General features: G+C 41.3%; 1 protein-coding gene across 1 annotated transcript in view; it reads right to left on the bottom strand.

Annotated features, from left to right (window-relative positions):
* The window catches only part of SLC27A2 (solute carrier family 27 member 2), a 51,555-nt gene that overhangs the window by 10,043 nt on the left and 25,823 nt on the right, over positions 1-15,689 (bottom strand). Inside the window, exons 4-6 of the mRNA XM_005685790.3 lie at positions 14,190-14,314; positions 4,045-4,239; positions 146-236 (exon numbers count right to left, since the gene is read on the bottom strand). Of these exons, the coding sequence (XP_005685847.2) occupies positions 146-236; positions 4,045-4,239; positions 14,190-14,314 (411 nt within the window). The remainder of the gene's footprint in view (positions 1-145; positions 237-4,044; positions 4,240-14,189; positions 14,315-15,689) is intronic.

Here is a 15,689-nt window from a genome sequence, read left to right as displayed (position 1 = left end):
TATTTCCAGAGGTACAAAGTAAACCTCTTCCCCCACCCACTCTGGAAAATTTTACATGTTCATTTTAGCAGTGATATGTTAGTTCTTAAGGTTCACTCGGTTAAGATAAGACATGACAGGTTAATATAACAAAATTTTACTGTACCTTTGGGAACCTTGATGCAGTATCCATTTCCATCTCGAACGGGTTCATCTTTCTCTACGTCATATTTAATCAGCTCATAATTTATGACTTTCTAGTAAAATTAAAATGGATCATTTTGAGCACATATTCTTTCACAAATTTTCATTGTTTATTGTGTTATAGCATACAGAAAGTATATAAAGTACGGATACCATGAGTGTACAGCTTGATGAATTTTTACATATGCATACACTTACGTAACTACTGTCCAGATCAAGATACTAAACATTTCTATTACCTTAAGAAGTTTCCTCCTGCCCCTCTCTCTCAAGTCACTATTCTGATTTTTATTACTATCAAGTAGTCTTAAGCATCAAATACATGAAATAAATATATGCCTTCATATCTGCTGCTTTCACTCAACATGTCTGTGATATTCCTCCCTCCCTGCTGGTGTTTGTGTCAGTGATATACTTTTTATTGACACGCAACTTTCCTTGTATGAATATACCATACTTTATTTATCTCTTTTCCTGTTAATGGACATTTGGATTATTTGTAGTTTTAGACTATTAAATATAAAGCTGTTATGAATATTCTCATACATGTTCTTTGATGGATATATCACTAATGGGCTTTTAAAGTCTTATTTAACACCCACCCCCCCACACACAAAAAATCTTGTTTAATGTTAATACACCACGGTTAAATGTTTTCTGTTCCAGGGACATGTCCTCAAATACATTTAAGATTCAGTGGTACAATGGTATAATTTGTTTCATGCCATGGCTATAAAATTATTAAAATTTTACTGTATTTCTTGTTACTATAATCCAAGGGCATAAGAATTTAAATTTATATAACTCAGTAAGAGCAATAAGTATATTATTCTCTACACTTGCAGCAAAACACAAACATCATAGTATTTAGACTTAATTATTAACTATGATTACTATGTCCATTTCAAATTTATATTCAAATCTATACATAAATTAACCAATCATATGCTTTTGTAGTAGCAGATAACCATTAAAAACCAAATAGTATATATAGTCAACAAATGTAGATCTTGTTTATTTGCAAGAATGTGAAAAAAATTAAGGGTGGTAACTATTGCTTCTTTCCCTATCAAATGTATGGTAATCTTTTTTTTAAGTTATAAAATATGGTTTTGTTTAAAGTAGAAAATGACAAAACATGGCAATCAGTGGATGAGAAGGAAAGAACTAGTAATACACAACATCAACTTCTCAGGTTTGGTTTGAATGTTTCCCTGAAACTCACTTTTTAAAAAGATATCTTTTTTGATGTGGACTATTTTAAAAGTCTTTATTGAATTTGTTATAATATTATGTCTGTTTTATGTTTTGGTTTTTTGGCTGCAAGGCATGTGGGATCTTAGCTCCTCTACCAGGAGCTGAGCCTGCACCCCTTGCATTGGAAGGTGAGATCTTAACCTCTGGACCAGCACAGAAGTCCTTGCAACTCATGTCTTTGAGTGTCAGTAGTGCCCTGGTGGCTCAGATGGTAATGAATCTGCCTGCAATGCAGGAGACTCAGGTTGGGAAGATCCCTGGAGAAGGGAATGGCAACCCTCTCCAGTATTCTTGCCTGGAGAATCCCATGGACAGAGGAGCCTGGCGGGCTATGGTCCATGGGGTCGCAAAGAGTCAGACACATCTGAGTGACTAACACTTAAGTGACCACATAGATATCTTGCACCAGGCCTCAGCTCAGCTGTCTGCCCTCTCTTGTTTTTGAACTGCATTTATCCTGGGTTTCCAAGGTTTGGACTCACCCAGGTTGGCCTGACCCTGACTAGAGAAGATTGACCCTCTCAACAGTGATTCTCAAGTCTGTAGTAGAGCTGCCCAGTAGAATCTTCTATGGTGATGGAAATGTTCTATAACTGTACTAGTCAACGTGGTAGTCACTAAACACATGTGGCTACTAAGCATTTGAAATGTGGCTAGGTCAAATGAAGAACTGATTAAAAATTGACATAATTTAAATAGCCATGTGTAGCTAGTGGCTACTGTACTGGGTGGCACAGGTATAGACGACAGTGGAGGGACATGTGTAGTATAGGCTTGGCTCTTATTGTTAGAGAGGTGCCTTGGACTTGGAAATCCCAGGAGATCAGGCCAGGATACAAAGAATGGAATGATAATAATCTTTACAGCTATTCAAGGCTGTTATATGGCAGGCATTGGGCTATATTCTATCTAATGTAATTCTTTCAACAACTCTTTCCCCTTATTACATAAGTTTGGGCCAGGTACTAGGCTCTATATTTTCCCTTTCTGTTTTATTTCTGAAGTTGAGGCATGACCATGGGAAAGGGCATGACCTTGGGCTAGTCTGGGATGGTACTGGAATTTGGTCTTTTGGGCCAGCTCTCTTATGCACGAGGACTATTGTCCTCTGTACTTGGTTGCTCAGTCCCTGGGGGCATCAGTTGCCTGGGAGCTCTGGTGTGGCTGTTTCATGCCCAGGCAGGATGAGGTGCTCAAGGCATAACAACAGTAATGACTGCTCAAGTCAGTGAAGATTCAGCATTTGCTGAACGTTTCTGGAATTTTGCAGAATAGGTGGTCATCTGGAAGACTGCTCAGACACAATAAAAAGCAAAGAGATTGTCTGGAGATGAGGCAATAAAATGACTGAGAGGGAAAAGAAAATGCTGCATGAGCTGGCTTACACATAAGAAATATCTTTCTCGTATAGTTACTATGGCGTGGTACTAAGTCACTTCAGCCGTGTCCAGCTGTGTGTGACACTATGGACTGTAGCCCGCCAGGCTCCTCGGTCCATGGGATTCTCCAGCCAAGAATACTGAAGTGGGCTGCCATGCCCTCCTCCAGGGGATCTTCCCAACTTGTGTCTCTTAGTCTCCTGGATTGGCAGGCAGGTTCTTTACCACTAGCACCACCTGGGAAGCCCAGTGTGGTTACCAGGTGAACACAATTGCATCCTAGAACTCGGATGCATCCTGGTTCTCTCAAAGGAGCAGTTCTTAATCTTGGTTGAATAGCTTTAAAAAAATACTACCTAGAAGGGTGGGATATGAGGTGGGTGGGAGGGAGGTTCAAGACAGAAGATAAACACACATACACACACACACACACACACTCATAGCTGATCCATGTTGTTGTATGGCAGAAACCAGCACAACATTATAAAGCCATTATCCTCCAATTAAAAACTTTATTTCTAAAAATACTAAAAAAAATACTGATGTTTGGGCCCACCCTCCTTTGAACAAAAGAAAGTGAAAGCGAAGTTGCTCAGTTGTGTCCAACTCTTTGCAACCCCATGGACTATAGCCCACCAGGCTCCTCCATTGATGGGATTCTCCAGGCAAGAATACTGGAGTGGGTTGCCATTTCCTTCTCCAGGGGATCTTCCCAACCCAGGGGTTGAACCCAGGTCTCCCGCACTGCAGGCAGACACTTTAACCTCTGAGCCACCAGGGAAGCCCTCCTTTGAACAAAGGTGAACACAAAGGTGAACACAAGGTGTCCCTCCTTCCAAAGCTCTGGGGACAGGGCCCTGCACCTATATGTATAAAAAGACCCTCCACCAGCCTCTTGATGGTGACACATGTCACAATGTGTAGTTAACATACAGAACTGGTAACCTTCAAGTGTTTTTAACATATACAAGTATAAATGGCATTAAAGACTTCACACAAGTTATAGATGGAAAACATAGTGGATTGTCATTAATAGAAATTCATATGTGAAAATTAAAGGACCCTGTCAGTTTTAGGTCATTGTCATAGAGAATGAGCAAAACCTCTCTTGGTGATATAGATGGGTCATGGAATTCTTATAAGAGCATCATCATGATACAGCTTTCAAGAAATCTCCATGTACTGAAAGCTGGCTACAGATGCCCTCGTTTTCCAACATACTTACTCTCTGTAGGTAGTTTACTCTTCCAACTGCACCAATTTTTCTCGTGTAATTCATAAATCCAATATTGCCTTCAGTGGAAGCATAGAACTCATTAATGTGAATATCCCCAAATCTCCTGATGAATTCTCTCCACACATCTGCTCGTAAGCCATTTCCCATTGCCATTCTGACTTTGTGGTCACGATCATTTGGTTTCTGTAGCAGGAGAAAGAAGAGACCAAACTGAAACATCTTGGGAGGCTGTACTTGCATATTAATAATGGCCTTTGTGTTTCTACATATTTATGTTGGTTATGAATTGACCTTAGTGCACGCCTTTATTGTCCCCCACACATACCCAACCCCTCACTCCCATCACAGCATGGGCCGACACTGGGAACTTAATAGCCGAAAGACTTGTATTTTCCCATTTTGATTTTTAAGAGGTGATATGAGACAACTGGACCAAAAACTAAGTGATGCCAGTATTTAATCCCCATCCAATCTGAAGCTTGAGTCACATGTTGTTTTCCTTCTAAGTTTTATATTGAAGTATAATTATTTTACGATGTTATGTTAGTTTCTGCTGTACAATGATGTGAATGAGCTACATGTATGCATATATCCCCTCCCTCTTGCACCACCATCCCACCCTTCCAGGTCATCACAGAGCACTGAGCTGAGCTCCCTGCGCATGTTGACTGTTCTCTTGATGAGGCTGGCGAATCTCAGTGAATCGTAGGTGCCATGGGAAGCGGTCTGTCAGAGAGGGACACAATCTGAAGCTATAGTCTTCACTTGACAGTGAAGAAGAAAATGGGAACACAGTCCAGGGAGAGAGAGAGAGGATCATTTTCTATAGAGTCAGTCAAGAGCGCTCCCGTGAGGGCCTGATGGGACTGGACAGAAGACTCTTGCTCACGCATTCATTGTCTAGAGAGACCAGGTAATCACAAGAGCAGGTGGAGGGGAAAAGGGGGCAGGAACTGGCTTCCAGCTGCCTCAGGTGGCCTGGAGGAATATGCTTTGCTATAAATGGAAATCACAATGGAAAAGCTATTTTGAATACACAACTGAAAGCTGAGCTTTATCAATCAGCAAGAGAGGTGGATAAGAACTGGGCTGTTTTCCATTCAATCACATTTATGAGGCCCTATAAATATGCCCGAACCTTAGGTAATTTTAATGATATTTTATATTAATGAGACACTTGATTGAGGTCAGGCGATCACAGCTTGGAGGGAGGGGCAGGTAAATAAGTATAATTTTAACTTGCAAAATGTGTAGCTCGATGACCTTTGAGAGAAAACAGGATGGAGAGAGGTGAAAGTGCTAGGTAACTATGGCTCTCCTCTACTCTCAAATACGAATGTCTTTAACTGAACAGCGATTTGCTTAAAAGAGCAGACATTCTGAAGAGCATTTCTACATTATTTCATACTCTGTGAAATCACTGTGAAATGATTTTGGAATAAGAGACCCTTTTTGGGAACAACAACAACAAAAAAAACTGTTTGCAGTGAGAGGCTGGCAGTTCTCTGACAAGGGGAGAACCTTTGATCCGGTGGTTAAAAACCAAACCAAACAAAACTTGAATGGTTTCCATGCAAGAGGTGTCAAGGAGCCAGTGGAGCAGTGTGTGAGCATTTAATTTTTAAGTAGCTCCTTGGTCAAAATTCAAGTGACAAAGTTCTTTCAGGAGATCTAACCAGAGAGGTGGACAATACCTGTCCCTAGTTAAAAGCGGGCCCCTTGTGCAGTCTTATGAGGAGGAAATGTGTAGGCAGAGAGACAGACTAGGGGCTTCATGCCAGTGGTTCTTTTTTTTTGGCCCCACCACATGGCTTGCAGGATATTAGTTCCCCAATTAGGCATCAAACCTGCACCCTCTGCAGTGGAAGTGCAGATTATTAACCCCTGGACCACCAGGGAAGTCTGAGCCAGTGGTTCTTAACCAGTGTATTGAGAAGTCTTACCTGAGAAGCCTTCTGAACTTGCACGAATCTACTTGTTCTGAGTGGGAACCTATTCTCTTCATCAGCTCTCTTGGTCCCTAGGTTACTTGGATCCCTTTTATAATTATCAAGTACCGATAAGTCAGGATGGGCTTTGCAGGTGGCTCAGTGGTAAAGAATCCTTCTGCCAATGCAGGAGACACAAGTTTCATCCATGGGTGGGGAAGATTCCCTGGAGAAGGAAATGGCAACCCACTCCAGTATTCTTGCCTGGGAAGTCCCAGGGACAGAGGATCCTGGTGGGCTATAGTCTAGAGGGTTGCAAAAGAGTTGGACATGACTTGATGATTAAAACAATAACAACAGCAGTCAGGACACCATACAGCTGGTTTGCCAGGGCCAGTCCTGGTTTACACCTGTTGTTCCGATGTGCTACTTAGCGACACGCCTTCTGCTCTCAAATGGCCCTGTTTGGATAGTGACTTATAGATAGGGTCACCTTGTCTATAAGGCACTATTCCTCAGCAAGGACTGTCAGCTTTGCAGAGACTATCCTTGCCCCAACACTGGTGTGCCTCACTGCCACTCTGAGAATAAAACATTAAAAATATTTGCTTAAAAATAACCACCTGACTTGGTCCCAAGGCCTGTGTGAGAAGTTCAAGAGTAGCAATTCAGAATGTAAACCCAAGACCTTACTTCTTCTACATGCAGTCCACCATTGTCCTCTTAGTTCATTTCTTTGTCTAATTAGACTGCAGGCTCCTTTTAGTCCAAATTTCTCTATATATTGTCCATAGTGCCTGGCCCTGTGCTTTGCATAGAGTATAATTCCTGTAGTAAAAGAAGACATAACCTCCGCCATGAAAACACCAGCCATCCTGTTCAACAGTTCACAGCTGGGACATCCACACCAGGGAGGGCTTAGGATGCAGGAGACTGCAGCGCTCTGAAATGTGGGAAGTGGGCTGGCCTCACAGGTGCATCTGTCACCTGCAGGTGCCAGGTAGCTGGGCTCACAGTCACAATACCACCAGCTTAGTGTTCATCATAAACCGAGAGATCCAATTACACCAGCAAAAGGGATTAAGGCTGTAGGCTAGAAATGTTTGAGAGTTCCTGGAGCCTTTGGAGATGTCTGGTTCTCACCTAAGCTTTTGATCACCAGGGCCTGTGAGTAGCAGTGTTTCTCTTTTTGGAATTTCCTCATTACCAGAGCCACTCCCCAAAGGAACTGTATTTTAGGTCAAGGGTCACCTGCTCATTTGTTTTTTTAAACAAAGATCAAACATTCTATTCCACGTTACAGGTGAGGTGCAACATGCAAACACACCTGGGGCATTTTAATCCACCGCGGATTGAATGACTGATGAAGGGTCAGAGGTCAGGGTGTTCAGAGAGGGTGAAGGGTGCCAGGTAATCAGAAGAAGCAGAAGACTTTTATTAAGGGTTTTGCTATGTGTCAGGCAATTGCCCTGTATTATCTTAAGGTCCGAAGGAGCCCTACTGAAATGTGAGAGATAATCAAGTATTTGCCTCAGATTACAGTTGAGGAAACAGAACTTTGTAAAGTTTAAAGTAATTTGCCCAAGATCACACGGGGAGAAACACAGTTGCTCCAAAATTCAAATCCAAATCTATATGACTTCAGAGAGCATGCTTTTCCTTAGTTAAGAAAAAGCGACACACACACACAGAGTTTAAGAACCCAGCAGTACTGAAAGGCTTTTATATGAAGAAATGTTATTCCATTTATCTGTCTTCATCCTTTGACTCCAGCCTACTACCCAGAGGCAGATGCTTTTAATGCTTGTTGCTGCTGCTTCTCACCTCCGTGTTTCTAAATGAAAAGATCTGCTATCTTTCGAGTAAACACTTTAGACATTATTTACTGATTTCCCATTGTGCTGGATGGGGATTAAATTCTCTCTCAATTTTCCAATATCACAATTTTTGGTTAAAACAATATTCAATGTTCACATTATTCTGCCCCTAACTCACCACTGATGAACTCAGTAACATACTATGAACAAATTCTTGAACAAATGTTTGTTTTTCTTAGGAATAATTTCCTCCCTGCCCATTTGCTTGATTTTCTTAGTTTTTATTTGTAGTTCTTTCCTTATCCTCCAAAAGCATCTAAATACAATGATACTCCTTCTATCAGATGATATAATTTCCTTTTTTTCCATTTTTCTTCCTTTTATCCTTTTGTTCCAATCTGGACTAGTTGTTCTCCTGGCCTAGGAATATCCTTTGTCTCTTTTCCCTGGATCCTGGATCTTCCTTTTTGGTTTTTCACTCTCCTGTTTGGATGGAATATTTTCTCTAGGAACTTCCTAAAGGACGGTATACAGCAGGTAAGGTTTGTTTTTGAGACTTTGAATGTCTGAAAAATCTTATTTTACCCTTGATTAATAATTTGGTTGTATATAAAATTCTAGATCATTAATAATGTTTACTTAGAATTTTGAAAGCACAGCTTCCTGTGTCTTCTAGCTTGAGTGTTGCTGTTGGCAAGTCAAATGTTATTCGTATAGAATCCTCTCTCTCTTTTGATAGCCTTAAATAACATCATAGTGTAGTTTAAGCTTTTAAAAAAATTCCACTAATTTTCTTAGGTACTCAATTAGCCCTTTCAATGCATCCTTCAGTTTTGGGAAGTTTTCTTGTGTTATTTCTTAATCATTTCCTCCTCTCCATTTTTGCTATCCTTTCCCTAATGTCCTATTAATCAGATACTGAATCTTTTGGATCCTCTAATTTTCTTATTTTGTCTCCACTCATGTCTATCACTTTATCTTTCCTCCAATTTTCTGTAAGATTACTCAACTTTATCTGGCAACTTTTCTATGGATTAAGTAATTTTTAAATCATATTTTTATTTTTCAGGAGGCATTATTCTGGCTTTTTTAGTAGCATACTATTTTGGTTTATGGATATAATATCTACTCTAACATTTCTAAGAATATTAATTATTGATTTCTGGAAGTCTTCTCCTACTGTCTGAATTAATGCTCTTTCTTCTTCTGGTTTAAAAATGATCTTTCCTGTTAGAGGTTTTCCTTTGGAATCTGTTCATATTTAGGAGTAAGACAACCAAGGTGGCACTAAATGGTAAAGAACCCACCTGCCAATGTAGGAGACATAAAAGACTCAGGTTTGATCCCTGGGTTGGGAAGATCCCCTGGAGGAGGGCACGGTAACCCACTCCCGTACTCTTGCCTGGAGAATCCCATGGACAGAGGAGCCTGATGGGTTACAGCCCATGGGGTCACAAAGAGTTGGACAGCAATGAAGCAACTGAGCACGCACAAGGCAACAAAAAGATGCTTGAGCTGCTCTGTCTAAGCCAATGTCCAGTTTCTTTTCTGGGAAAGTTTAGTTCTCCCTAAGAATGACTCCTAAGATGGCTGGATGGCATCACCAATGGAATGGACATGAACTTGGGCAAACTCCAGGAGATGGTGAGGGTCAGGGAAGCCTGGCGTGTTGCAGTCCATAGGGTCGCGAAGAGACAGACACAACTAGGGGACTGAACAGCAACAACAAAGTATACCTCTCCTCCGACATCTTGCCTGCAAGCATCACTTACTAAAAGAGTTCTGAAAGCTGTGCAGGGGAAGGCAGCTGGTCAGTAAGTAGACAGTTACTCAGTCTCTGCTCTCAGTGCCTCAACCCCTGCCCTCCTCTGCTCCTAGGGTCCTTGAGAAGTTCAGAGCTTCTCTAGGTCTTCCCCAGACAATAAGTCTCCTGTCTCTGATAAAAGATTGAGAGAGGTTGACCATGCTGCTCAAATGGTCAGAGTTCAGACCTGCTGCCTCCAGAGTCCTTGCTCTTAAGCGCTATATTAAGCCTGTTGAGCCAAAACTGAACTCCTGCCTTAGGGTGGCTCGTGCATTTCTCCCTAGTCCTCTGCTTTACCAAGGGAGCTACTGGACATGATCCAGGAGAGGGAAGAGAAGCATCTTCTCAATATTGCCCCAGATTCTCCTGATGAACCAGGTCATTCTGTGGATGGGTGTCATTTGGTTCATATGCTTAGCTAGGGTAGGAGTTGCCTCCCTGATATCCAGTGCCTGGCGGCTGACGGTAGATTTAGCTGCTCCAGGATCAGCCAATTTCAGAAGCTTGAAAGCTGAGGGCATTTCTGATGATATTGATGCAGAACCTTCCACCATCAGTTCTAGTTTATATCCACTTTTGCTGTTATTGCTGCAAATGGCAATATTTCATTACATATATATCATCTCCTCTTTTTTAACTTTTTATTTTTTAGTGGAGTATAGTTGATTAACAATGCAGTGAAAGTTTCAGATGTTCAGCAAAATGATTCAGTTATACATATACGTGTTTCTAATCTTTTAAAAACTCTTTTCCCATTTAGGTTGTTACATAATCTTGAGCAGAGTTCCCTGTGCTATAGAGTGGGTCTTTGTTGGTTATCCATTTTAAATATAGCGCTGTGTACATGTCGATGCCAAACTCCCTAGTTATTCCTTCCCCTGCTGGCAACCATAAATTTGTTCTTTAAGTCTGTGAGTCTATTTCCGTTTTGTAAATGAGTTCATTTATATATTTCTTTTACGATTCCATATTTAAGTGATAACAGAGGATGTTTCTCTTTCACTGTCTGACTTACGTCACTCAGTATGACACCCTCTAGGTCCATCCATATTGCTGCAAATGGCATTATCTCATTCTGTTTAATGGCTGAGTAATATTCCATTGTATACATCTGCCACATCTTATCCATTCCTCTATTGATGGACATTTAGGCTGCTTTCATGCCTTGGCTATTGTAAACTGCTGCAGTGAACACTGGGGTGCATGTATCCTTTTGGACCATGTTTTTCTCTGGATATAAGCCCAGGAGCGGGATTGCTGGATCAAAGGGTAGCTCTATTTCTAGTTTTTTAAGGAATTTCCATACTGTTCCCCATAGTGGCTGTACCAATTTACATTCCCACCAACACTATAGGAGGGTTCCCTTTTCTTCACACCCTCTCCAGCATTTATTGTTTGTAGATTTTTTTGATGATGGCCATTCTGACCACTATGCTACCTCATTGTATTTTTGATTTGCATTTTCTATACAAAAGATCATAACATTTTAAAAAACCTTTAACTGAAGGTTTATTGAGATGACTTTGAGCATTTCTTACAATACTAGTAAGTATTTTCCAGACAAACCAGACCAGAACTCAGGGGTGGGGTAAATCAAGGGTAAACAGAAACTCCAAATCTCTTTCTAGATTAGAGGCTGTCCATGTACTACTATTATACACCAAATCATAATATATTTTGATGATGTAAAACCCCAATCAAACTGAATGCTTTCCAGCATCTGAGACAATATTAATAAAAAGGAAATGTGGAAGTGTGTGTATGGGTATGAACCTGAAAAAGTGACATATGAACATGTTTTCCTCGACTCCAAAGGTGGCTCCCCTTAGAACTAACAGGAAAAAAACCTAACATGCTCCTCCCTCAGGAGACTTCTAACTGACAATGAGGTGTTTTTAAGGCAGAGAAGAAAAGCCAAATAGCGGGCCCTATATGGATTTCTGGGGTTTGATACAGAGGCATGCAATCTTCCAGACCAGGTGGAATATTCATGTGAAAAACAGAAATTGCTATGGGAAAGGTCCTCACCCAACTCATAGCTAATTATGACCCTCAGGAATCTGTTGACTCTGCTTCATGAATTAGAATAATGTGTGCTAAGCCCAGATATTTTGGGGGAACACATTACTTCCCTCAAGTCAATTATATATCTTTCAGGAGCAAGAATTTAGAGGTTCATTCAGCAAAATTTGTTGATGCCTAGAATGTGCCAGATACGGATCTCAGTGCCAGAGATCTGGCAATCAACAAAGCCCCTGGTGCATGGAGCTTTCATTTAACTGGAGGAGAAAGACAACAGTCATACAAACCTGCCCTGTGTCAGAAGTGACAGTGCCATAGAAAGCAGTAACCCACAAGATGCATGGTGAGGGGCAGGACGGTGTGCTTGAGAATCAGTAGGAAGGATCTGTCTAATGAAGTGCCATGTGGGCAGAGACCACATGAAGTTAGAAGGGAAAGAACTAAGGCAAGAGCATCTTATACTTCTTTCCGTCACACTGCTTTTGTTACAGGCATACCCTGTTTCATTGTGCTTTGCAGATATTTCTTTATTTTTTTCACAAAGTGAAGGCTGGTGGCAAGCCAGCATTGTTAGATGATGGTTAACATTTTTAGCAATAAAGTATTTTAAAATTAAGGTATATACACTGTTTTTTAAAGATATAATGCTATTGCACACTTAAAAGACTACAGCATGGTATAAACATAACTTTTATGTGCACTCGGAAACCAAAACATTCATGTGACTTGCTTTATTGTGGAATTCGCTTTGTTGTGATGGTCTGGAACTGGATCTGCAATATTTCTAAGGTAGCCTATATATAAACTGAACATACTGCTACTGCTAAGTCACTTCAGTCATGTCTGACTCTGTGCGACCCCATAGACAGCAGCCCGCCAGGCTCCCCTGTCCCTGGCATTCTCCAGGCAAGAACACTGGAGTGAATTGCCATTTTCTTCTCCAATGCATGAAGGTGAAAAGTGAAAGTCAAGTTGTTCAGTCGTGTCCGACTCTTAGTGACCCCATGGACTGCAGCCTACCAGGCTCCTCTGTCCATAGGATTCTCCAGGCAAGAGTACTGGAGTGGGGTGCCATTGCCTTCTCCGAAACTGAATATAACCGGTGCTTATAAATAGCAGTTGATCAAGTTAGTGATCCTTTGAGTTTGTTTTCTTTTGATGAGTAAAAGGATTAAAGAAAGTAGAATCTGGTGAGTTTATTGCATTGCCTAGTTTAGTGGTCCTAATGAAGGGTTGATTTTGCCTGCCAGGGGATATCTGGCAATGTCTGAAGACATTCTGATTATGATGACCTGGGAGGATGGGGAGGGTATCACTGGCATGTCCTGCGTAAAAGCCAAGAATGCTATTATACATCCTATGGTGCACGGGATAAATTCATACAGTAAAGAATGAGTAGGTGCAAAATAATGGGTGTAAAAAATTGGGACCTTGATATGGTCCCAGGCAGGCTGCCCTCTCTGATGAGAGCTGAGAACCTGGGCAGAACGAGCTCTTTCAAACAACCCCATCAAGATATGTGGGTATCTACAGGCAGGGCAGATCCACAGTACTTGGAGTCATTACCTTGGGACATCTGTTCTAAGCTTGGTAACAGATTTGGTCAGATGGTTCCTAAGTTAATTCACTAAGCAACATTAAGTAAAAGTTTTCTGCATGAATGTGGTATAAGAGAGGGCAAGGCGATGAGATGTGGTCCCATGGGAGGCATGAAGACCAACACTTGCAAAGTAACAAGGGCCACAAAGGAGGAGAAAAGAAATGAGGTACAGGAAGGAAGCAATGACTTCTGTTTGGGTGACTCACATAAGTTTAACATGTGAGGTATCACTGAAGCTGGGCTTTGACAGTGAGTAAGGTTTAAACTAGAGGAGGAAGCAGAGGATATGCTGGTAGAGGGTAAGGTATGAAAACAGGTAAAAAGGCAGGGAATAACGTTATCACAGCAACTTTGCTTTGTGTGCATGCTCAGTCATATCTGACTTTTGTGACCTCAGGGACTATAGACTGTCAGGCTCCTCTGTCCATGGAATTCTCCTGGCAAGAATACTGGAATGGGTTGCCATTCCCTTCTCCAGGGGTCTTCCCAACCCAGGGATCGAACCTGTGCCTCCTGCTTGGCAGGCAAATTCTTTACCACTGAGCTGCCTGGGAAGCCCTATTACAATGACTGCCATCAAGTAATGGCTTTCCTGGTGGCTCAGACAGTAAAGAATCTGCCTGCAATGCAGAAGACCCGGGTTTGATCCCTGGATCTGGAAGATCCACTGAATAAGCGAACGGCTACCCACTCCATTATTCTTGCCTGGAGAATTCCATGGATAGAGGCACCCGACAGGCTACAGTCCATGGAGCTGCAAAGAGTTGGACATGACTGAGCCACTAGCACACTAACCAACAGATTCCCTATGGTAGGTGTGCTGCCAAGACTTTATAATGAAAAACTATAGTATAAACTGAAAACTGATATATGAGAAGCAGTTGAAACCTAGCATGATCCAAAGTGACTTGAATTCCCATCTTAAGCATTTCAAAAAGATAATGAAACATAGGAAGTGTTACCTGAGGACAGTTGCATAAATATCGAAGCAGTTCACCAATATACTGAATGACAGTGATGTTATATTTTCTGCAGTCATCCCAAAACTGGCTGGCTGAAAATTTGGTCCGCAAAACAAGAGTAGCACCTAGCGAGAAGGAATAGAAGGTACCAATAAAGGACTGCTACCAAAACAGTCCCAAGTTATATTTTTCACTTTTGAAATTCATATGTGAATTACATTCATAAACAAGTGTTAGGGACCAACTATATTCAATGCAAAAAAAAAAGAATAAGACATGGTTTTATTCAATAGGAGATTACAGTATAGTGGGGGAGAAGACATAAGGTTTTCTAGCAAAAGTCAGCTTGCAATAAATAAACACAGTCCAGTGAAGCCCTAAGTGTGTGTGTGTGTTGGGGGAGGTAGATTAATTTTTCCTGGGCAAGGGCTGAGAAAGACATATTTTAAAAAAGGTAGGATTTGAATTAGGTCTTGAGAAATGAATATGGAGAAAAATGAGAGACTTCCTGGCAGAGGAAAAAACATGAACTTAAAGATAGGACAGTCCAGAAGGTTGGGGGATGGCCAAGATTCAGTTGGTCTGTGACCAGAGTGGTGAAAGGTGAGTGGGTCAAAGGAGATGAACGTGGAGAAGCAGCTAGGGTTGCAATTCTGGAGAGTTTGTAAGCGTCTTGAGCAAGCAGGAGATAGTCTTCTATGGTGGATGATATAGACAGAATAATGGTTCTCAACACATCCACATCCTAATCTCTAGAACCCATGAATATGCTACCTTACATGACAAAAGGGACTATGTAGATGTGATTAAACTAAGGATCTTGAAAAGGGGAGATTATCCTTCTCCATGGGAGGGCAGATAGATTGAAAACCACAATCACAGAAAACTAACCAATCTGATCACATGGACCACAGCATTGTCTAACTCAATGAAACTAGAAGCCATGCTGGGTAGGGCCACCCAAGATAGATGGGTCATGGTGGAAAGTTCTGACAAAACGTGGCCCACTGGAGAAGGGAATGGCACACCACTTCAGTATTCTTGCCTTTAGAACCCCATGAACAGTAAGAAAAGGCAAAAAGATAGGACACTGAAAGACGAACTCCCTTGGGTCGGAATATGCTACTGGAGATCAGTGGTGAAGTAATTCCAGAAAGAATGAAGAGATGGAGCCAAAGCAACAACAACACCCAGTTGTGAATGTGACTGGGGATGGAAGTAAAGTCTATGATGTAAAGAGCAATATTGCATAGGAACCTGGAACGTTAGGTCCATGAATCAAGACAAATTGGAAGTGGTCAAACAGGAGATGGCAAGAGTGAACGTCGACATTCTAGGAATCAGTGAACTAAAATGGACTGGAATAGGTGAGTTTAACTCAGATGACCATTATATCTACTACTGTGGGCAAGAATCCTGTAGAAGAAATGGAGTAGCCATCATGGTCAACAAAAGAATCTGAAATGTAGTACTTGGATGCAATCTCAAAAACGACAGAAT

This window comes from Capra hircus, chromosome 10 (assembly GCF_001704415.2).
Source record: "Capra hircus breed San Clemente chromosome 10, ASM170441v1, whole genome shotgun sequence".
NCBI lineage: Eukaryota > Metazoa > Chordata > Mammalia > Artiodactyla > Bovidae > Capra > Capra hircus.
Note: the sequence above shows the minus strand (reverse complement) of the source record. Positions and strands in the feature narration are given on the sequence as shown.